This window comes from Callithrix jacchus, chromosome 5 (assembly GCF_049354715.1).
Source record: "Callithrix jacchus isolate 240 chromosome 5, calJac240_pri, whole genome shotgun sequence".
Classification (NCBI taxonomy): domain Eukaryota; kingdom Metazoa; phylum Chordata; class Mammalia; order Primates; family Cebidae; genus Callithrix; species Callithrix jacchus.
The window spans coordinates 131,641,472-131,663,843 of record NC_133506.1 but is presented as its reverse complement, the minus strand read 5'-3'; the positions used below and the strand labels follow the sequence as shown (position 1 = coordinate 131,663,843).

Below are 22,372 nucleotides of genomic sequence, written 5' to 3'. Positions count from 1 at the left end.
TTTTTTGTATTTTTAGTAGAGATGGGGTTTCACCATGTTGACCAGGATGGTCTCGATCTCTTGACCTCGTGATCCACCCGCCTCGACCTCCCAAAGTGCTGGGATTACAGGCATGAGCCACTGCACCCGGCCCAATTTTTAAATTATATTATTATTATTTTTTATAGAGACTGGGTTTCACCATGTTGGCCAGGCTGGCCTTGAACTCCTGACCTTAGGTGATCCACCCACCTCAGCCTCCCAAAGTGCTGGGTTTACAGGCGTGACCTACCACGCCCCATTATTTTTTTTTTTTCCTGAGACAGAGTCTTGCTCTGTTGCCCAGGCTGGGGTGCAGTGGTGCAATCTCGGCTCGCTGCAACCTCCACCCCTGGGGTTCAAGCGATTCTTGGGTCTCAGCCTCCCGAGTAGCTGGGGTTACATGTGTGTACCACCACACCTGGCTAATTTTTGTGTTTTTAGTAGAGACGGGGTTTTGCCATGTTGGCCAGGCTGGGCTGGTCTTGAACTCCTGACCTCTAGTGATCTGCCCACCTTGGCCTCCCTGAGTCTGGGATCACAAGCGTGAACCACATCTGACCTTCCAGTATCTTTTCATGTGCTTATTGGCCATTTTTATTTATATTCTTTGGGAAAATGTCTCTTGAAATCTTTTGCTCATCTTTTTTTTTTTTTTTTTTTGGACACAGGGTCTTACCTTCTAAGTGGCTGAGAACACAGGTGTGTGCCACCCAACCTGGCTAATTTTTTTGTTTTTATTTTTTGTAGCAGTGAGGTCTTCCCACATTGCCCAAGTTGGTCTCAAAATCCAAGCCCCTTAGATATCTGATTTACGAGTATTTTCTCCCATTCTGTGAGTTGTCTTTTCACTCTCTTTATGTTGTTTGATGCAGGAAAGTATTTCACTTTGATGAAGTACAATTTATTTTCTGTCGTCACTTGTGCTTTTGATGTCGTATCTAAAAAAAAACCATTGCCTGGCTCGCTGCGGTGGCGGTAGCTCACGCTTGTATCCCAGCACTTTGAGAGGCAGAGACAGGTGAATTACTTCAGGTCAGGAGTTCGAGAGCAGCCTGGCCAATATGGTGAAATCCTGCCTTTACAAAAATTAGCCAGGTATGGTGGAGGATGCCTGTAATCCCAGCTACTGGGGAGGCTGAGGCAGGAGAATTGTTTGAACCTGGGAGGCGGAGGTTGCAGTGAGCCGAGATTGCACTGCAGTCCAGCCTGGGTGACAGAGCAAGACTGTCTTAAATAAATAAATAAACACATGGCCGGGCATGGTGGCTCATGCCTGTAATCCCAGCATTTTGGGAGGCTGGGGCAGGCAGATCACCTGAGGTCAGGAGTTCGAGACCAGCCTGGCTAACACGGTGAAACCCCGTTTTTACTAAAAATAGAAAAAACTGGCCGGGCATAGTGGCTCACGCCTGTAATCCAAGCACTTTGGAGGCCAAGGCAGGTGGATCACCTGAGGTCGAGAATTCATGACCAGCTTGACCAACATGGTGAAACCCCATCTTTATTAAAAAAAAAACCAAAAAACTAGCCAGGTGTGGTGGCCTGTAATTGCCTGTAATCCCAGCTATTTGGGAAGTTAAGACAGGAAAATTGTTTGAACCTGGGAGGTGGAGGTTGCAGTGAACCAAGACTGAGCCATTACACTACAGCTTGGACAACAATAAAATTAAAAAATCTCAAAAATAAAATTAAAAAATTGGCCGGGCATGGTGGCTCACACCTGTAATCCTAGCACTTTGGGAGGCCGAGGCAGGTGGATCACAAGGTCAAGAAATTGAGACCATCTGGCCAACATGGTGAAACCCTGTCTCTATAAAAAAAAAAGTTAAAAAAAATTTTTTTTAATTGCCTAACCAACCTCACAAAGATGTACCCCTATGTTTTCTTCTAAGAGTTTGAGAATTGCCTTTGGGATGCAGTTCCCCACTCTTTGGGCACACCCCTGAGCAGGCCCCAGGCTATATCCATGGCCACAACCCCCCCAACCCCTGCACAGCTCCCAACCTACTCCCAAGCAAGCTGCTTACATTTCAGTCTTTCAGTTTCAAGCTTCCACGCAGGGTGGGCAGCTGTGGACAGGCATCAAGGCAGCAGTTGGGGCCAGCCTGCAGGTTTAGGATGCAGGCTGGCAAAAGAGGAGTGCCTGGCTCTGGGAGCGAACTAGGCCACGCCTCTGAAACAAGGGCTTCTGGACTGAAGAAGGCCTGCTGGGGACAATAACCTACCTGGACAGCTGTGGCAGATCCTTAAGGGAGGGGCTGGGCCCACTGCTGGCCCTGCCACCCTAGTCCAGTTCTCCACTGCTAGGAGCTGTTGCTTGTTACCTAGAAAAAGAGCCTGTAAAATTGACTCCCTGGTCACCACCAAACTTGTCTGTCTTTATCTCTACTTACAATGAGTGCCAAGCCACCCTCTTGGAGACTGGTGATCAGAGGCTGATGACCTCTCACAGCTGCTGCCCCTGACCTAGGAGATCCCTTTGGGAAACCCAGGTCAGCCGGGTGCCAGCTCCATTGCTCTGGCTGTGTGGGTGGTGGTGGGTAGTGGGGCTCATAGAAAGTCACCAGGGCCAAGGAAGGGCAGCTCAGAAATCTCGGTCATGCCACTCAGGGCTATTCTCACTCTAGTGAGTACTCACTGGTTTTTCCCCAAGTCCAGAGAGAAGGACATCATAGGGGGCGCTGTATCCCACCCGGCGCCATCGGCCCCTGCCACCCGCCACCCGGCAGCTGGATTCCTACTGGAGTTGCGGGCGGGGGCGGGGCCGGCTGAGATCTGGGGGCGGAGCGTCCGGGCGGGGCGCGGCGCGGGGCGGGCGGGAATGTGCGCACCCCGGCGCCTGGCTCTGATCGAGCATCCCGCGCCGACGGGGCTTTGCCGGAGCAGAGGTTCCGAGCTGCGGGAGCGTATCATGGCTGCTTTGAGACAGCCCCAGGTCGCGGAGCTGCTGGCCGAGGCTCGGCGAGCCTTCCGGGAGGAGTTCGGGGCCGAGCCTAAGCTGGCGGTGTCGGCGCCGGGCCGCGTCAACCTCATCGGGGAGCACACGGACTACAACCAGGGCCTAGTGCTGCCTATGGTGAGGGGCTGCGCGGGGAGCCCCCAGCCCGCCGCCGCCTGTCCCGGCCGCCGAGGAAGGCGGATCTCGGGGGCGCGGGGGGTGCGTTCTTCCCTCGTGGGATGTGGGGCGGGCAGCCGCGCCCTGGGCACCGGTGCACGGAGAAGCTCCCGGGACGGGCTGTTCCCCACGTTGGAAGGGAGGAAGCGAGGAAGTAGCCGGGAGAGGGTGCGCAGCCGCCTCTTCGCTCAAGCCTGCCCTCTGGGGGCTGCGGCTCCTCGCCTTCAACCTGGGAACGTGTTCCTTTTAAACCGTGAGGCCCTGTGTGCCACGCAGAAGGGGACACTCCACGCCTCTGGCCACCGTTGGACCCCAACCGCAGACCTGGGCGAACGTAGCCTTCTGGCCCGGCCCATTCAATTTACAGAGGAGGAAACTGAGGCCCGTAGAAGCTCAGTGAACTGCTGGAGGTCACACAGCAGGTTCTTGGCGGGTCTGCGACTGGGGAGTGAGGACTACCGGCTTTCAGCGTGGGGCGCTTTCCGCCCATCTGCAGCTTGGGGAATGCACAGGTACAGGGTGTCCGGGGCCACTCCAAAATGGAAAGGCTTTGGAGCTCCTGTGATCTGTTTTCCCTTTGGGCTAGCTCTTCCCCCTTGCCCCACAGCTCAGGGCAGAGTCCAGGTTTGTGCTCCAGCTGCAGCCGCCCTGCCCCTGAAGACCCAGGCGGTCAGGGCCCAAGCCCCCAAGGCCAGCTGGCCCTCAGGCTCTTCCCTGCAAAGCTGAACCTAGAGGTTCAGAACCTGATGACTGGCTGGACATGGTGGCTCACGCCTGTAATCTCAGCCGTTCGGGAGGCCGAGCCGGGCGGATCACCTGAGGTCAGGCGTTCAAGGCCAGCCTGGCAAACATGGTGAAACCCTGTCTCTACTAAAAATACAAAAAATCAGCTGCACCTGGTGGCGAGCACCTGTACTCCCAGCTACTCGGGAGTCTGAGGCAGGAGAATCACTTGAACCCGGGAGGTAGAGGTTGCAGTGAGCCAAGATTGTGCCATTGCACTCAAGCCTGGACGACAGAGCAAAACTGTTTAAAAAAAAAAAAAAAAAAAAAAAAGGCCAGGTGTGGTGGCTCACGCCTGTAATCCAAGCACGTTGGAGGCCAAGGCGGGAGGATCACCTGAGGTCGGGAGTTCAAGACCCGCCTGACCAACATGGTGAAACCCCATCTTATTTAAAAAAAAAGCCTGATGACTGTGGAGGCGTTGTCATTGGAGGGGCTTACTCCATTAGCCGGTGGAAGCCTCACCTCTCCTTGTCTCTCCTGCCAGGCCCTGGAGCTCGTGACCGTGCTGGTGGGCAGCCCCCGTGAGGATGGGCTGGTGTCTCTCCTCACCACTTCTGCAGATGCTGATGAGCCCCAGCGGCTGCAGTTTCCGCTGCCCACAGCCCAGCGCTCTCTGGAGCCTGGGACCCCTCAGTGGGCCAACTATGTCAAGGGAGTGATTCAGTACTACCCAGGTATGGGGCCCAGGACTGAGCCAGGTTCTCATGATACTAGGAGTGCCACCTCACAGCCACAGTCCATTCATTTGTCCAATACATTGTGGGGAAGGCTCAAAGAGTGGAGGATCCCATTGTATGGATGAGGAAAGAAGCCCCCAGAGGGTCTGGAACACACCCTGGGTTTCCATGACCTGATTAGAGGAGCCAGGATTTAAACCCCAGCCTTTTTTCCCTCCAGAGCCCTCAACCAGGAAGTCAATTAGAACTGTCCCAGCAACCTCAGAGGGTGGGAAAATGGAGGGCAGTGGGTCCTTTGGCCCAGCAGGTTGGTGCCCTCTTTAACAACTGAGACATACATTCTAGAAACAGTTGCCAGGCCATTGCTGCCCTTCCCACCAGGGCACATGCCCTTGCTGTGCCCATCCTCACAGGCAGCCCCTCTTACCATTGCCCATTCTTTCCCCTGCAGCTGCCCCCCTCCCTGGCTTCAGTGCAGTGCTGGTCAGCTCAGTGCCCCTGGGGGGTGGCCTCTCCAGCTCAGCATCCTTGGAAGTGGCCATGTACACCTTTCTTCAGCAGCTCTGTCCAGGTACCACCTAGGCCCCAGCCCTGACCCAGCCCTCCTTTCCTGATGTCTCTAGGTGGTCCGAGTTTCTACTGTGGCTTACGGAGGGGGTGGTGGGGAATCTCTCTGGAGTGTCATTGGAGCCACTGCTGCTCCCACCAGCCCTGGCCTTCCCACCTCACCCTGTTCTGCAGACTCAGGCACAATGGCTGCCCGCGCCCAGGTGTGTCAGCGGGCCGAGCACAGCTTCGCAGGGGTGCCCTGTGGCATCATGGACCAGCTCATCTCACTGATGGGGCAGAGAGGCCACGCGCTGCTCATTGACTGCAGGTGGGGTTCGCTCCCCTCGTCCCCTCCCACCTGCACTCAGGAGCTCCTGGGCAGAGTGCCCACCGCCTGGTGCAGCAAGCACACACTTGGCCTCGTGATCTCCCCCACTGTAACTCCACCCCAGGTCCTTGGAGACAAGCCTGGTGCCACTCTCAGACCCCAAGCTGGCCGTACTCATCACCAACTCCAATGTCCACCACTCCCTGAGCTCCAGCGAGTACCATGTGCGGCGGCGACAGTGTGAGGAAGTGGCCCGGGCGCTGGGCAAGGAAAGCCTCCGGGAGGTGCAGATGGAAGAGCTGGAGGGTGAGAACTGGCTGAGGCGCTCTGTCTTAGAGGTGGCTACACTCCCTGCTGGCACCTCAGTGTGGCCTGGACCCTGCCCAGGACCCTGATCTCCAGGGCCTCTGCCATGCTCTGTCCAGTCCCTCCAAACACAGCGAAGCAAACCCAGGACTCCAACCTCAGCAGGGCTGCTGGAAATCCTGCAATGATCTTATCTAATCAGAGAATCATGTTTCCATTGTGGAAAATGTGGGAAGTACAGAGTAGAAAATGAACTATAAGGCCACTACCCAGAGATAGCCACTATTAACATTTTCAAATTTCCTTTCAGTATTTTTCTGCATCTGTTTTCAAAGCTGAGTATATGTAATATATCATCATTTGCCCCTCCTTTTTTAAGAATCAGGGTCTCATTCTGTTGCCCAAGCTGGAGTGTAGTGGTGTGATCATAGCTCTCTGCAAACTTCAGCTCTCAATTCTTGGGCTCAAGGGAGCCTCCAGCTTAGCCTTCCAAGTAGCTGAGATTACAGGTGTGCCACCATGCCCAGCTTTTTTTGTTTGTTTGTTTTGAGACGGAGGTTCGCTGTTGTTACCGAGACTGGAGTGCAATGGCACAATCTTGGCTCACTGCAACTTCCACCTCCTGGGTTCAAGCAATTCTCCTGCCTCAGCCTCCCAAGTAGCTGGGACTACAGGCGTGCACCACCATGCCCAGCTAATTTTTGTATTTTTTTAGTAGAGACGGGGTTTCACCTTGTTGACTAGGATGGTCTCGATCTCTTGACCTTGTGATCCACCCGCCTCGGCCTCCCAAAGTGCTGGGATTATAGGCGCGAGCCACCACGCCCAGCCCCAGCTTTTTTATTTTTGATTTTTGTAGAGACAGGGTCTTGCAGTGTTGCCCGGGCTGTCTTGATCTCTGGTCTCAAATGATCCTCCTGTCTTGGCCTCCCAAAATGTTGGGATTATAGGCATGAGCCACTGTGCCCAGCCCACTTGCCACTTTTTTTGTTTAACTAAACATTATCTCAGAACCCTATCTTAGGCTCTTAGACCATGAAAGGCCCAGCTCAGTGTGGCTCTATTATTTTTGTGTGTGTGTGACACAGTCTCTCTCTGTTGCCCAGGCTGGAGTGCAGTGGAGCAGTCTCGGCTTACTGCAACCTCTACTTCCCGGGTTCAAGCCATTCTTCTGCCTCAGCCTCTCAAGTAGCTGGGATTACAGGCAGGCACCACCACACCCGGCTAATTTTTGCATTTCTAGTAGAGAAGAGGTTTCACCATGTTGGTCAGGCTGGTCTCAAATTCCTGACCTCGTGACATGCCCAAATCAGCCTCTCAAAGTGCTGGGATTACAGGCATGAGCTACTGCATCTGGCCTTTTTTTTTTTTTTTTTTTTTGTATTTTTAGTAGAGACAGGGTTTCACTATATTGGCCAGGCTGGTTTTGGACTTCTGACCTCAAGTGATCCGCCTGCCTCCTCCTCCCAAAATGCTAGGATTATAGGCACAGGTGTGAGCCACCACACCCAGCCTATCTGCATTCTCTTAATATTTTCTTAGGAATGGACTCTTAGGAGTAGGATTACAGAGTCAAGGCACAAGTATTCTAGGCTGCGTGCAGTGGCTCACACCTGTGCCTGTAATCCTGGCACTTCGAGAGGCCAAGGCGGGAAGATTCATTCAGCTCAGGAATTTGAGCCCACCCTGGGCAACACGGCAAAACCCCATCTCTAAAAAAATACAAAAATTAGTCAGGCATGGTGGTGTGTGCCTGTAGTTCCAGCTACTTAGAGGCTGGGGTGGGAGGATCACTTGAGCCCAGGAGGTTGAAGCTGCAGTGAGCTGTGATTCTACCATTGCACTCCGGCCTGGGCCACAGAGTGAGACCCTGTCTCCAAAAAAAGAAAAAGATTCTTAAGGCTCCTGCTACTATTGGACCAGGAAGGTAGTCTGTTGGACAGTTTTAAGGTCATAATGATATTAATTCATTTAATTCCCCCAAAACTCTAAAGCATATTCTGTTATCATAATTCTTATGTTTTTGATGGGGGAATCTATAGTGAGAGGCAGTGGTGCGATCTGAACCCTGTCTGGACAGATGAGCTCCAGGCCTCACGCGCTTGACTCCCTGGCTGTGCTGCCCACACTGAGTTGCCCCTTCCTGGCAGTGTAGGTGTGCCCATCTCCAGGACACTAGACCGCTCTGAGGGACCACCCTGTCCTTTGGCTTTGTGAACTGTCACGTTCTCCAGAACAGCACTCAGACTGCCCTGCCTGCTCTGTGCAGATGACCTTGGCCAAGGTTTTCACACTGGAACAAGTCGGTCCCTCCTCCCCACGCCAGCCTGTCCTTGCTGCCCCTCCTCCAGGTCTCCTTCTGCCTAGGAGCAACTCACCCTGCCTCCTCCAGAGTCCTGCCCTAGAAGCCCCAGTCCCTCTCCTTCCGTCCCCTGCCTGGGTCCTTCCCTCAGCCTCCAAGACACGCTCAGTTTCTTTCCCTCCTAAAACACCGCCCCCTATCTCATTTCCATTCCATTTTTCCTTGTTTCCTCTGAGAGGGCACCTCTGTTGCCCAGGCTGGAGTGCAGTGGCATGATCTCTGCTCACTGCAACCTCTGCCTCCCAGGTTCAAGTGATTCTCCTGCCTCAGCCTCCCTCCCGAGTAGCTGGGATTACAGGCGCCTGCCACTATGCCTGGCTAATTTTTGTATTTTTAGTAGAGACGGGGTTTCCCCATGTTAGCCAGGATAGTCTCGAGCTCCTGACCTCAAGTGATCCGACTGCCTCAGCCTCCCAAAGTGCTGGGATTACAGGCGTGAGCCACCATGCCTATTTTTTAGTCCTTTGAATCTACTTGCCCCTCCATCCTGCCATGACACCTGCCCTAACAACCTTCCCCCTTAAACCCGTGTGTTTGGCTGGGCACTGTACCGAGTCAGTACCTGTACTGACCCAGGTCCCCCTCCAGCCTCAGCTCCAGCCAGATGGGACAGCCTGCTGGTCCCTGGCTGCTCCTGCCCCCTCTTCGGAGCCCCAGCCCTAGAGGCTCCATGTGGCTCAGCAGAATTTTCTTCTCCTGCTGCTCCGTGGTGGCCTCTTGAGGGCAGCACTCACCTTGGAGAACATAGAGAGTTTCCACCATCATTGTGCCCTGAAGGACCAAGCTGTCCCATTTTACAGTCAGGGGAGGAGGCGCTGTGATGAAGGGGCTCTTCAGACCCATGCCCAAGAGAGCCAGGCTGCCCTGCCCCCCTCGGCCTCCCACCCTTCTCTGTTGAGTGCCCTGGCAGGGCCACTGCCATTACTGCCTGCCAGCCCCCACAGGTGTCGAGGCCCCAGGCAGTAGGAGGGCGGCTGCTGACTCCTTTTTCCTCCCCAGCTGCTAGGGACCTGGTGAGCAAGGAGGGCTTCTGGCGGGCCCGGCATGTGGTGGGGGAGATTCGGCGCACGGCCCAGGCAGCAGCCGCCCTGAAGCGTGGAGACTACAGAGCCTTCGGCCGCCTCATGGTGGAGAGCCACCGCTCCCTCAGGTGAGGCCCTCTGGGTGCCCCACTCCTGCTGGGCCCAAGCTGGCCCAAGCCCACCCCTCCGACATCTTCTCTGCAGAGACGACTACCAGGTGAGCTGCCTGGAGCTGGACCAGCTGGTGGAGGCCGCGCTCGCTGTGCCTGGGGTTTATGGCAGCCGCATGACGGGTGGTGGCTTCGGTGGCTGCACAGTGACACTGCTGGAGGCCTCAGCCACTCCCCAAGCCATGCAGCACATCCAGGTGGGCAGGTACCAGGGCTTGGGTGAGCAGGAGCGGTGGCTTCCCGGGGCCCTGCCACTCACCCCCGGCCCACCTCTTTTAGGAGCAGTACAGTGGAACCGCCACCTTCTACCTCTCTCAAGCGGCCGATGGAGCCAAGGTGCTGCCCTTGTGAGGTGCTGCAGGACTGCACACAGCTCTGCACCTGGAGCCGCCTTCCGTATCTGGCTGCTCAATAAACTTGTGCCTCCAGCGTGGAACCTGCCTGCCTCTAGAGGTGGGTGTCTGCTTGGGCGTAAGAGAAGGGGGTATCAGGACAGCTCGCCTACCCTAGGGCAGCACCTCTCAGGCTGCAGAAGAAAGGGCAAGGCAGGGCCTCACAGTAGCAAAACCTTTTATTAAGTGCAGAACAGAGGCTGGGTCCCTATGCTGCTCCCAGCTCTTTGGTTACAAATAGGTTTGGGACCAGAGAGGAGGGACCTTGCCCACCTAATGCCTCCCAGAGGACACCTGGCACCTGCTCTGTGCATGCGGGTGGGCTGGGCGGGCCCCCAGGGGTACAAGGATGGAGTAGCTGAGGAGGCTCTGGGAGAGGAGCGGAGAGAAGGCCTGGATTCCAGGACATAGCGGGGGGGGGTGGGGCGGGGTCAGGTTTGGAAGAACTGTTGGTCCACCTGGCTGCTGAGGGTTCCACTGGTGGTCAGTGTCCGGCTCACAAACTCCTGGGTCACATGGTGGGTGAGGGAGCCACCTGCCTCCAGGTGCTGGGCCCCCAGGGTCAGCCCGTCTGTAGAGGAGGTTGCAGTGGCTGACCCGCCTGGGGTCTGCCCCTCTCCCTCTGCTAACTCCCTGTCCCAGCAGAGCCAGGACCCCTGGCCCTCAGTGCTCACCCATTAGGAAGGGCTCCATGGCGCTGGTGTGGGTGGTGGTGATGCTGCTGTACTCGCCTTGCAGCGGGTGCTGGAAGAGCCCGACGTGGCTGCCTAGCTGTGGGAAGGGGCCTGGGGTGGGCAGATCGGCCGGTCAGAAGGTGGTGCCAGGAAAAGGCATGGCCTGAGGATGCGTTGGAGGTGAAGGAAGGGACAGGTGCCCACCTCCGTCCTGGGACTCGATGGTGATGATGCCCTCACGCTCTGGCCCGAAGCCCTCGGTGGTCCTGGCCTGTACCTTGAACTTGTAGGGCACATTCTCACTGAGGCCCGGCACTGTCAGCCGGCTCTCAGGGCTGTCTCCGTCCACCCGGAATGTAGTGGCTGTCCCTGAACAGGGAAGATGCCTTCAGCCTCTACAGGCCCCTCTCTATCCCTGCCCTGGCCACCCCTGTCCCCAGGGGGGGCAGCACCTCCTCCTTGGGCCATCTCACAGGTCACCAGGTAGCCGACAATATCCCCATTGGGCCTCCGTGGCCGCTCCCAGCTCAGCTGCAGCGAGTCTGGGCTCAGGGCGGTGAATACCAGTGGGCCTGGGGCACTGGGGGTGCTCAAAGTGAAGGCAGAACCTGGGGGCAGCAGAGGAAGAACATCAGCATGTGGGTGGGTGGTGGGCATGATGGGGGCAGTGTGGGGCTGGGGGAGGCAACTCACCTGGCAGGGGACAGAGTGGGCTTTGCGGGTGCACCTGGGATTCAATGGTGATGACGCCCTCACGCTCTCGGCCCCAGCCCTCCTGGCTCTGGGCCCGCACGCGGAACACATAGGAGTGGTTGGGCAGGAGGTCTTCCACCACCACCGAAGTTTGGGCAGGGTTGGGGATGTTGAGCCGATGCACCTCGCCTGGGGGGTCATGTGGGGGCAGGTAGTAGTGCAGTGTTATTCTCACCCCTGGCCTGATCCCCCTCTTCCCTAAGCTGCCACGGAGACCTAGTTATCACCCACCCAGGACTGGCTGTGGTTTGGGTACAGGATGGGTACAGTATGGTACCGCTGGTTGTTCAGGTTGTGTACGATATAAGAGTGGAGCCTGGAATCCCACTCGTGTTTGGGCAAAATCCTGTGCCCGGTCATGCTGCTTTAAATGTGCCTGCCCAGGGAAGTGGCGCTTCCTCATTCCCCCAAAGACATCTCAGGCCAGCAGAGGCCCTAGGATCTCAGGCCAAAGTGGCCTTGTTAGGCAAACATAGCAGAGAATGACCGGGAGAGAGGCCCAGGGGGGTGGGTGAGACCTCAGAAGAGGGGTGGGGAATGGGGTGAGATCCTCTCAGGCTGGATGGGGCCTTTTAGAGCTCCAAGAACTTGGATGGGTTCTTGACACAGCCAAGATTCCCCATGTGTCACACTGGGGCCAGGCCTTGCAGGGCTGTGCCTCACCGCCATTCAGCAGCTGGTACTCCACGCTGTAGCCCTGCAGTGCATGCTCACACCGTGGCTCCTGCCAGCTCACTCTGAGAGATGTGGGCCCCAGGGCAGAGAACACCAGGCGGGTGGGTGTGTCGGGTACACCAGCAGTCGGGCGAGCATCTGGGGACAGGAGGCCACAGTCAGCCAGAGATGCAGGGGCTGGGGTCTCAGTGGGAGTCACAGTGCTGGCCCCGGCCTCCCTCCCTCGGCTGACATGTCTACACTGACCGCTGGCTGGACAACTCACTCACCCTGCAACACCCTGTCCAGGCTGCCCAGCACCTCCTGCACGTCCTCCAGAAGGGTATGGGCCCTCGTCTGTGCTGAGAGCGTGAGCCCTGTGTGTCTGCCAGCCACATCCCTCACCTCAGCTGGCCTGGCCCCTAGCCTGCCCAACCCCCAGCCCCAGCCCTGCCCCCTGGAAGGGCAGAGGCAGTGTTAGGCATCAGCACTGATGGTGGGGCAGGTGGTTAGCGCCTGTGAGCAGGCAGGTGTCCTGTGGATGGAATGGAGGGGAAGCGGTGGGCACAGCTGGTGGCTGGATGGCAGATGGAGCAGGACAGCAGTGGAGACAGAATGGCCACTCCTGTACTACCTGGGCCCCAGGAGGGCGCTGCTGGCTTCCCAGCCAGGATTATAGAATCTCGTGGGCCCCTGGAAGAGGGTAACCCTTTCATCTGAGCCAGACTCCGGGACCCCAGGGCCCAGGACAGCGGAAGCCTGCTCCTCCCGTATTCCCAGATGGGAGGGAGGCCTAGGGTGGGACAAAACAAGAGTGAGAGAAGCAGGGAGCATGCATGCATGTGTGCCTGTGTGTGTGCATGTCAGCATAGATGTGTGCGTGCATGCACACATGCGTGTGTGTGTGTGTGTGTGTGTGTGTGTGTGTGTGTGTTGGAGGATGGGCTGTGGGGACAGCAGCCCAAAGCCCGAGGCTCCGGGAGCTAGAAGAGAAGGATTAGTGGGAGAGGCAGGGTTGGCTGAGGTCACTCACCATGGGAGGAGACGGAGGTGAGGGTGGAGTAGTCCCTGGGCAGTGTGGCCGAGTGTGAGTGTTCCGAGCGGGTCAGTGAGTGGTAGTCCCGTGTGAGGGTGGAGGATGTGCTTAGCACACGGTGGGGCAGGTGTGGGCTTAGGTGGGTGCCATAGGCAGCACTGGACGTGGTCATCCTGTGCAGGGAGTTGGCACTGCCCGGGAAGGCAAAGTCCATCCGGCCATTCATCAGGTGTTCTGCGGGCAGAGAGCAGGGTCACTTGCTCAGGCCTAGTGGACACAGGCCCCGTGGGGCATTCCTGGTCACCCACCCTCTGGGTGGCTTTTGCTTAAATACAACCAGTTTCCCTCAAACCACTAGGGACAGAGGCCCTATGTACCTGGAGGAGCTCAAGGGCCACCCAGGCTTCCACAGCCCATGTCCTCTGGCGGCCACTATATGGGTGTGAGCACAGCTGACCCTGGTGGTGGCGGGGGATTTGCTGCCCCTGCAGTCAGCCCTGCCCTGGGGAGGTCCTGAAGCCTTCCCATCTGTCCTTTGAGGACCCTGAGGGGTCTACTTGGGCGCCAGAGTCTGCTCCCTGGACAGACTTCTGAATTTGCACCCCCTGGGCAGGCAGGCACCATAAGGGCCCAAGCGTCTGCCTCGGGCATCCCCTGGCACTGGGCCCTGCCTCTGAGCTGCTGTGCCCCCAGTGGCCAAGGCCCCAGCCTGGCTGAATCACCCGGGACCGCACAGACGCCCACCCCAGGCCCTCAGACCCGCCGGCGCTAGTGAGTCCGAGTGGGCGCGGATCAGGGCATGGCGGGTGAACCCTGTCACCTCCGAGGGGCCCCGGTGTCGCAACGCGGGGCAGGCTGCCGCCCTTCCCGCCCGCGCCGTCATCCGGGGGCCCGTAAGGCGCCTCGGCGTCGGAGGAGCGCCCGCTGCTGGCCGACAGGCGCGGGATGAGCTCCGGGGGCAGCCGCCACGTGATGCGACGCAGGTCCAGCTCCTCCCCCAGCAGAGGCTCGAACTTCCAGCCGCAGCCTTGGGAACAACGAAGGGCCGCGTTGGCACCGCCGGGGGGCGCCGGGCCGAGCAGGGCCAGGTGGGGGAAGGCCGGAGACGCTGCAAAGGGAGCCCGTCTCCGGCTCCCGGGATTCCTGGGTGAGTGATGGGGGCGGGGGTAGATGCGCACGGCCGGGCGGGCCACGAAGCCCCGCGGCAGGTGAGACCCTTGCACGGCGGGAGCCTTTCCAGATGAGCGAGTGTAGCCTTGGCATAGCTGGGGAGGAGAGACCCTTGGACCTGCCAGGAGACCTGGGGGAAGCCTAGGCTCCGTCACCAGTTGTGAGGTCTCCCTTGCGTTACTTAACCTCTCGGAGACTCAGTTTCCCGTCTGTACAATGGAGAGAGGAATCTCGCCCCTGCCTGCCTCCCAGTGACCGTTCTGCAGGCCACTCAGTGCTTCGAAGGTAGTGTTAGAAACAGCTGAGCTGGGGTTCAAGAGTCATACCAGCTGCGCTCCACCTGAGCCTCTCAAAACGGCTCCTTAAGCCCAAGCTCAGCTCCGTAGGGCCAGTATGTGTTCATGGGGTGGGGCAGGTGTGGAAGCATAGGCAGGGACGGGAGAAAATACAAATGACATACGTGCCTAAGAGGCTTTTCCATTCATGGTACTGTGTGATTGGTATCCCCTTATACAGATCAGAAAACTGATGCCCCGACACGCTAAGTGATTCATCTGATGTCCCAGAGTGGAGCCAGAGCTGAAACTGAGCACTCAGGAGCCCCAGCTAAGGGCTCTGTGGCACATTGTGCTGGGAATCAAGGAGGAAGGACAGAGCCAGTGGGGGCTGTTCTTGTCTCCTTGGCTCTCCCACCCCTGCCATGCAGCTGTATTATTATACAGTAATAAAAATACTGTATAAATGATTAAATAATGTAAGGCAAGGGAGACCTCACAGCTGGTGACTGTGAGGCTGCTCAGGGCTCCTGGGCCAGGCCTGCCCTGGGGGGTGGCCTGAGTTCCTGCGTCCATGGCACAGCTGGTGAACCTTCAAGTTTTAGAGACATGCACACCATCGCCTTTGTCCTAGACTGTCTTAACCTCCACGACCCCTGGTTGCCAGTCCCTTTGCTCTCTCTGGACCCAGTGGACTCACACTGTACCCCAGGCCCTCATTGTCTTCTTGTGGGTCCCAGGTCCACTCACCAGTGTCATCGGAGATGCTGGGCCTCTGGCTGCCGGATGGAGAGCGTAGAACGTCATCGCTGTACATGAGGAAGCTGTCGTAGTCCTCCCCGCTCTGGGCATCCACGATGGGGATGTCAGGGATGATGGGGACTGCAGGGCAGGGTAGTGAGCCAGGGCCCTGGCTGCTGCCCTCTGTCCCCCTACCCCGTCTGCCCCTCACCTCCTTGCCCACCACTCACTGGACATGGGCCGCTTGGGCTGGGTGGCCAGGTTGATGATGGCCTCCCGCTCGGGCCCCCAGCCCGCCCCATTGCGTGCCTTCACCGTGTAGCGGTAGGGCTGGGACTCCCGCAGGTTCTCGATGAGCAGCATCCGGTTCTTAGGATTGTCAACTAGCACCTTCTTCATGGGTCCAATGGGTCCTGGGGCAGGGAGAGTGCTTCAGAGGGTCACCCAGGTTCCAGCCTGGTCCCAGTACCATCCCAGACACAGTGGGACCGCTGTGCCTCCCCTAGATGGCACCCAGAGGCTGGGGAGCAAGGCACAGTGAGCCACTGCTGAACTGCCGCCTGCAGAGCCCTGAGAGTCAGCATGACTGGTGTAGACACGTGTCAGCAGTCCTCCAAGGGACTCTGCTGAGTAAGTGGCAGAGCCAGGGATGGACCCAAGTTGGCTCCAATGTCCACCCCTCCTGATATGTCCACAGTGCCTCCACACGAGGTGAGGGCATGCAAAGGGGGTCACCCACCCCTGCCTCCCTTCCAGGACTGGCAAAATAACTGTTCTGCTGGGCACTCTGATCTTGGGCTACCAGATAAAATACTGTATGAAATAATACTTTTTTTTTTTTTTTTTTGAGTTGGAGTCTGGCTCTGTCACCCAAGCTGGAGTATAGTGGCACGATCCTGGCTCACTACAGCCTCCACCTCTCAGGTTCAAGCGATTCTCCCGCCTCAGCCTCTTGAATAGCTGGAACTACAGGCATGAGCCACCATGCCTGGCTAATTTTTTTATCTTTATACTTTTAATATTTTTCTTTCTTTCTTTCTTTTTTTTATATTTTTATATTTTTAAACTTTTTTTTTGAGATGGAGTCGGGCTCTGTCACCCAGGCTGGAGTGTAGTGGCATGATCTTGGCTCACCACAGCCTCTGCCTCCCAGATTCAAGCGATTCTCCTGCCTCAGCCTCCCAAGTAGCTGGGATTACAGGCATGTGCCACCACATCTGGCTAATTTTTGGATTTTTAGTAGAGATGGGGTTTTGCCATGTTGGTCAGGCTGCTCTCAAACTCCCAACCACAGATGATCCACCCGCCTTGGCCTGCCAAAGTGCTGGGATTACAGGCGTGAGCCATTATGCCCTGGCCAGAATTTTTTCTTTGAGACAGAGTTTTGTTCTTGTTGCCCAGGCTGGAGTGCAATGGCATGACCTCAGCTCACCTCCACCTCTGCCTCCCAGGTTCAGGTGATTCTCTTGCCTCAGCCTCCTGAGTAGCTGGGATTACAGGCATATGCCAGCACACCTGGCTGATTTTATATTTTTAGTAGAAATGAAGTATCCTCCATGTTGGTCAGGCTGGTCCCCAAATCTTTTAAAGTGCTATCTGAAATTCACAGCCTCCTGTATTTCTGTTTGCTAAATCTGGTAACTCCTCTTGCCCCAGGAAAATCATGCAAGTGTGAGCTCCCTGGTTACCTGCTTGGGCAGGGGTGCCCCTGGGCCTGTGATCCCACTCTGCATAGGTAACCACCCACCCTGCAGGCTTCTGGGTTTGGCCTTAGAATTCCAGCCCAAATCTAGCTAAACCGCTAAGGATGCCTCAGGCTTATCCGCTGACCAGGATGAAGGACTTGAGTGCCCTGCACAGCAGGTCCAGGGAGTGACTCGAAGCTCCCTCCAGCTTGGCCCCTCCCCTTCCACAGCTGTTGTCCCCGTGGGGAGGATCTGGTTCTTACGGTTGTCCTCGTTGACCAGGCCGTAGCAGACCTCGTAGGCCGTGATCTCACCGTTGGTCTCAGCCGGCTCAGCCCAGCTCAGCTGGGTCACCGTGGAGGAGACGACATTGAAGGCCAGACGCCCTGGCTCACTGGGCACTGGGGATCGGGGGATACAGAAAGGTGCTGTCAGTGGCAGAGGGAGGGAGTGCACATTAGCCAGGGGACAAATAGACAGACATGGCGAGGACTCACCTTCCTGGTGGGTGCGGCAGGACACTGGGGAGCTGTAGGGTCCCTCGCCTTGAGCCCCGTAGGCACACACCTTCATCTCATAGTCGCAATATGGGTACAGGTTGGTGAGCTCTACTGAGGGCACCTTGCTGTCGAGCAGGTGGGCTTCGGACTCGGAGTCACCCTGAATCCAGTACTTTACCTACCCCCACCACAGGGACAGGGTCCTGTTCAGGGGGAAGCAGCAGGCACCCACACTGCCTGTCCCTCCAATGACCTCTGCCTTACTCTCCTCTTTGCACAGATGAGAGACACTGAGGCCTGAGGGAGGGGCTGAGAGATCTGCCATGTGCACGCATCAGGACTGGGGCAGAGTGGGGGGATCTCCCACTTCGGGGAGGGAGGAGGTCCCATTTCAAGGAAGGAGGGCAAATGTCTGATGAACTCAGGAATGGGTCTTCCCTCTTTCCCAGCACAGACTAGGTTTCCCGTTGACCACTTGTGCTAGGGTCCACTGTCACCGCTCTCTCAGGGGACCCTGGCCTCCGACGGCCCACCTCTCCCAGAGTGCTGATGCCAGACCGCCCATCCACCTGTCATGGCCTTCAGCCCCCCACCTTACCCTGTACCCCGTTGGCTTGCCAGAAGGGGGCAGCCAGTTGAAATGGATCTTCCTGGACCCAGCGGCCTTAGCATTGGGGTTCTGCGGTGCGCCCAGGTTGCCGTGAGGAGGTGGCTGTGATGACATCTGACTCGTGAAGCTCCTGTCCACTTCATCTAATGGGTCAAGTTGGGGCAGGGCAGCCAGTTCAGACCCCACTTTGCCACCAGGGGGCGTCAGAGACCCACTTAAACACCCAGGGCTCCCTGCCCAGCGCATTCAACTCAGACCTGCCCACCCACGTCTCCAGGGACATGGTACCCCATTGCTGCCACATAGGGCATCCTGTCAAGCTTGGCAGAGGGCCCAGGAGGATCTCTGGAGAAACAGAAGGAGGAGGGAATTGGTTTGCCCCTTTCTCCCTTGGCAGCTCAGGGAACATTCCATATGGGAACATTTGCTCCCCACCCCATCTCCACACTGTACTACACACTGAGTATTTCCCTCCTTTCCCATCTTCCCAACAGGCCTTCTCCCAGCAGGGAGGCTGAAGGCTGAGAGGAACTAACTGGCCCACCCCTTCCAGGAGCACTTTCATCTTAGAACAGAGGCCAAAGCCAAAGGGCTGGAGTCGGATGGGAGAATTCCTATTGTGTAGTGACAACATGATCTCAGGCTCTCTGGCTATAGGGTTGCCAGATGAAATTCAGGATGCCTGGTTACATTTGAATTTCAGATAAACAGCAAGATTTTTTTTTTTTGAGACAGTCTTGTTCTGTCGCCAGGATGGAGTGCAGTGGCATGATCTCAGCTCACTGCAACCTCTGCCTCCTGGGTTCAAGCAATTCTCCTGCTTCAGCCTCCCAAGCAGCTGGGACTACAGGTGCACAACACTATGCCCAGCCAATTTTTGTATTTTTAGTAGAGATGGGATTTCACCATGTTGGCCAGGATGGTCTCGATCTCTTGACCTCGTGATTTGCCTCCCAAAGTGCTGGGATTACAGGTGTGAGCCACCGTGCCCAGCCAAGATAAACAGCAAGCTTTTTTTGTGTGTGTGGAGCGGGGGGGACACAGTCTCATTTCATGGCCCAGGTGCTGTGCAATGGTGTGATCACAGCTCGATACAGCCCAGATCTCCTGAGTTCAAGTGATCCTCCCACTTCAGCCTCCTGAGTAGCTGGGCCCCCAGGTGCACACCATTATGCCAAGCTAATTTGTTTATTTTTTATAGACATGAGGTCACGCTGTGTTGTCCAGGCTGGTCTAGAACTCCTGGGCTCAAGTGATCCTCCCACTTTGGCCTCCCAAGGTGCTGGGATTATAGGTGTGAGCCAGTGCACCCAGCCCCTCTTGTTAAAAAAAAAAAAGGATAAGTATGTTCCAAATATTGCATGGGACATACCTATCCTACCAATGTGTATGTTGATCTGAAATTCAGATTTACCTGGTGTCCTGTGTTTGGATTTACTAAGTCTGGCAGCCCTAGTTGAGAGACGCCCCCCCCCACCCCACCGTGTTTTCCCACTCCCCCTGCTTAAGCCAATCACAGGCTCTGCCCACCTGGGTCTCTGATGATGATGGTGGTAGAGTGGTGCTGGCCCAGGTGGGCCCCGAACTTAGGGTTGCTGAGCTGGACATGGAAACGGCGAGCCTGGCGGCCCCGCAGGAGGGAGTCAACCTCCTGCAGCTCCAGGAGCTTCACCTGCAGCTCTTTCCAGGCCTCCCCGGGCTGGAACAGCAGCTCGCCCTCCACGGGGATGTAGTCCTGGGAGTGGAGGGGGTCAGGGTCAGGGTCATGGCTGGGGGATGAGACAAGAATCATGGCCACACGCTCCCTCCCAACCTCACGGACACGGCAGAAACCATCCCTGCTTGCTGAGTGGAGTACTTACGTCAGTTTCAGGTGTGTGTGTGATTGAGGCAGTCTCACTCTGTCACCTAGGCTGAGGTGCAGTGGCATGATCTTGACTCACTGCAACCTCCACCTCCTGGGTTCAAGCAATTCTCAAACCTCAGTCTCCTGAGTAGTTGGGATTACAGGTGCCTGCCACCTCTCCCACCTAATTTTTGGGTTTTAGTAGAGATGGGGTTTTACCATGTGGGCCAGGCTGGTCTTGAACTCCTGAGTTCAAGTGATCCACCTCAGCCTCCTTAAAGTGCTGGGATTACAGGCGTGAGCCACCACGTCCAGCCATGTTTTTGTACGTTTTTTTTTTTTTTTTTTTTTTGAGACAGAGTCTTACTCTGTCACCCAGGCTGGAGTGCAGGGGCATGATCACGGCTTACTGAAGGCTTGACTTCCTGGGCTCAGGCCATCCTCTCCCTCAGCCTCCTGAGTATCTGGGACTACCGGTGTGCACCACACCTGGCCAGTTTTTTTGGTGTGTTGTAGACAGGGTCATCCTATGTTGCCTAGGCTGGTCTTGAACTACTGGCCTCAAGCAATGCCTCCCAAAGTGCTGGGATTACAGGCATGAGCCACTGAGCTTCATTATTTTATTTTATTTTTTTAAGACGGGGTTTCACCAGGTTGGTGAGGCTGGTCTTGAACTCCCGACCTCAGGTGATCTGCCCGCCTTGGTCTCCAGAGTGCCTGGATTACAGGCGTGAGCCACCACGCTGCCGGCCCAGCTTCATTTCAATGCTATGGAGCTTGCCTGAGCTTTTCAGGATGAAAACAAGGAGAAAAAAAAAAAAAAAAAAAAAAAAATCCTTCCCATAGAAGACCACTAGGTGGCGCTTCGAGGCAAGATTTCAATTCCAGGCGCTGCAGCCAGGGCCTTGGCTGAGGAGGCAACCTCATGCCACTCAATTCAGAAAGTGAGGCCCATAGTTGTAAAAAACAAAACAAAACAAAAAACCAGGAAGCTGCCTGCAAGCAACTTACATGGATACTTCAAAAATGTCAGTGTCACCGGGTGTGGTGGCTCACGCCTGTAATCCAAGCACTTTGGAGGCCAAGGCAGGCGGATCACCTGAGGTTGGGAGTTCAAGACCAGCCTGACCAACATGGTAAAACCCCGTCTTTAAAGAAAAAAAAAACAGTCAGTGCCATTAGCCAGGCATGGTGGCTGGTGCCTGTAATCCCAGCTACTCAAGAGGCTAAGGCAGGAGAATCGCTTGAACCCGGGAGGTGGAGGTTGCAGTGAGTCGAAATCACACCACTACACTCCAGCCTGGGCAACAGAGCAAGACCCTGTCTTAAAAAAAAGTCAGTGTCGTAGAAGACAATGCCAGGAAACTCTTCTAGATTAACGGAGACAAGACACGTGACAAAATTCAATGCCACGTCCTTGATTGGGAGAAAATAAAGCTATAAAGGACACTATTGGGATATCCGAACATGGGGACATTGGAGTGTGTACTCATTTTATTTTATATATTTTTGAGATGGTGTTTCAGTCTTTCGCCGAGACTGAAGTGGCACAATGTCAGCTCACTGCAAACTCTACCTCCAGTTCAAATGATCCTCCTGCCTCAGTCTCCCTAGTAGCTGGGATTACAGGCACCCACCACCATGCCTGGCTAATTTTTGTATTTTTAGTAGAGATGGGGTTTTGCCATTGGCCAGGCTGGTGTCAAACTCCTGACCTCAGGTGATCCACCTGTCTCATCCTCCCAAAGTGTTGGGATTACAGGTGTGAACCACCAATCCTGGCCAGAATATGAACTAATTTTTGGTACTAGTATAATCAATGTGAAGATACAGACATCCACATGTATATCTATATGTGTATGTCACTATCTATATTAGAAAGAAAGAGCCCAGCTAGGTGCGGTGGCTCACGCCTGTAATCCCAGCACGTTGGGAGGCTGAGTCGGGCGGATCATAAGTTCAGGAGATTGAGATCATCCTGGCCAATGATGAAACCCCATCTCTACTAAAAATACAAAAAATTAGCTGGGTGTGGTGGCAAGTGCCTGTAGTCCCAGCTACTTGGGAGGCTGAGGCAGGAGAATCACTTGAACCCAGGAGGTGGAGGTTGTAGTGAGCTGAGATCGTGCCACTACACTCCAGCCTGAGTGACAAGAGCAAGAATCTGTCTCAAAAAAGAGAGAGAGAGAGAGAGAGAGAGAGAAAGCAGATATTAGCAATCAGTGAATCTATGTAAGGGAAAATGGGTGCTAGTTGTATTGTTCTTTCAATATTTCTGTATGTTTGAAGTTTTTCAAAATAAAAAGGTGAGAAATTAAAATGTTTTTTAAAAATCAAGGTTTTTTTTTTTTTTTTTTTGAGGTCAGGGAGTTCGAGACCAGCTTGGCCAATATGGTGAAAACTGTCTCTACTAAACTACTTGTTCCAGCTACTTGGGAGGCTGAGGTTGAAGGACTGCTTGAGCTCAGGAGTTCAAGACTGCAGTGAGTCAGGACTGTGCCACTGCCCTCCACCTGGGGCTAGAGGGAGACCTTGTCTCTTAAAAAATTATTCTTTGGAATTTTTTTTTGTTTTTAAGAGAGTGGATGTGTACTTCTTTGGAATTTTTATGGGGACACGTTGGAAAAACAATGAGAACAGTTCCTATCAATGAAAAGAAGTAAATAAAAATAGGATGTGGCCAGGCAGCCCAGGCCTGCT

General features: G+C 55.6%; 2 protein-coding genes across 10 annotated transcripts in view; one reads left to right on the top strand and one right to left on the bottom strand.

Annotated features, from left to right (window-relative positions):
• Window positions 1-2,868: 2,868 nt before the first annotated feature.
• Window positions 2,869-9,772, top strand: GALK1 (galactokinase 1). Its single transcript, XM_035301780.2, has 8 exons — window positions 2,869-3,097; window positions 4,407-4,596; window positions 5,051-5,170; window positions 5,341-5,476; window positions 5,601-5,782; window positions 9,144-9,294; window positions 9,371-9,533; window positions 9,616-9,772. Exons 1-8 carry the CDS (start codon window positions 2,933-2,935, stop codon window positions 9,685-9,687), a joined length of 1,179 nt encoding a protein of 392 aa, XP_035157671.2. The 5' UTR covers window positions 2,869-2,932; the 3' UTR covers window positions 9,688-9,772.
• A 117-nt stretch (window positions 9,773-9,889) lies between these two features.
• ITGB4 (integrin subunit beta 4) overlaps window positions 9,890-22,372 on the bottom strand; it is a 36,221-nt gene continuing 23,738 nt past the window's right edge. For 2 of the 9 annotated variants that reach the window (XM_035301774.3, XM_035301773.3), the window contains 15 exons: window positions 19,357-19,561; window positions 17,815-17,969; window positions 17,214-17,394; window positions 16,980-17,117; window positions 15,262-15,444; window positions 15,041-15,172; window positions 13,666-13,872; window positions 12,843-13,079; window positions 12,444-12,602; window positions 11,819-11,968; window positions 11,096-11,284; window positions 10,855-11,010; window positions 10,607-10,771; window positions 10,403-10,513; window positions 9,890-10,299 (listed from right to left, as the gene is read on the bottom strand). In XM_035301774.3, the coding sequence (XP_035157665.1) occupies window positions 10,160-10,299; window positions 10,403-10,513; window positions 10,607-10,771; window positions 10,855-11,010; window positions 11,096-11,284; window positions 11,819-11,968; window positions 12,444-12,602; window positions 12,843-13,079; window positions 13,666-13,872; window positions 15,041-15,172; window positions 15,262-15,444; window positions 16,980-17,117; window positions 17,214-17,394; window positions 17,815-17,969; window positions 19,357-19,561 (2,508 nt within the window). In that variant the 3' untranslated portion in view covers window positions 9,890-10,159. Of the gene's footprint in view, window positions 10,300-10,402; window positions 10,514-10,606; window positions 10,772-10,854; window positions 11,011-11,095; window positions 11,285-11,818; window positions 11,969-12,443; window positions 12,603-12,842; window positions 13,080-13,222; window positions 13,873-15,040; window positions 15,173-15,261; window positions 15,445-16,979; window positions 17,118-17,213; window positions 17,395-17,814; window positions 17,970-19,356; window positions 19,562-22,372 lie in introns of all 9 variants that reach the window. The other 7 variants (XM_078374659.1, XM_035301775.3, XM_078374660.1 and 4 more) reach the window with 4 other exon arrangements.

Bases quoted from the DNA above. Each gene is read 5' to 3' on its own strand.
- GALK1 (XM_035301780.2), top strand. From the start codon at position 2,933: ATGGCTGCTTTGAGACAGCCCCAGGTCGCGGAGCTGCTGGCCGAGGCT. The intron at 9,295-9,370 runs GTGAGGCCCTCT...TCTTCTCTGCAG, and splicing joins GAGAGCCACCGCTCCCTCAG to AGACGACTACCAGGTGAGCT. The intron at 9,534-9,615 runs GTGGGCAGGTAC...CACCTCTTTTAG, and splicing joins AAGCCATGCAGCACATCCAG to GAGCAGTACAGTGGAACCGC.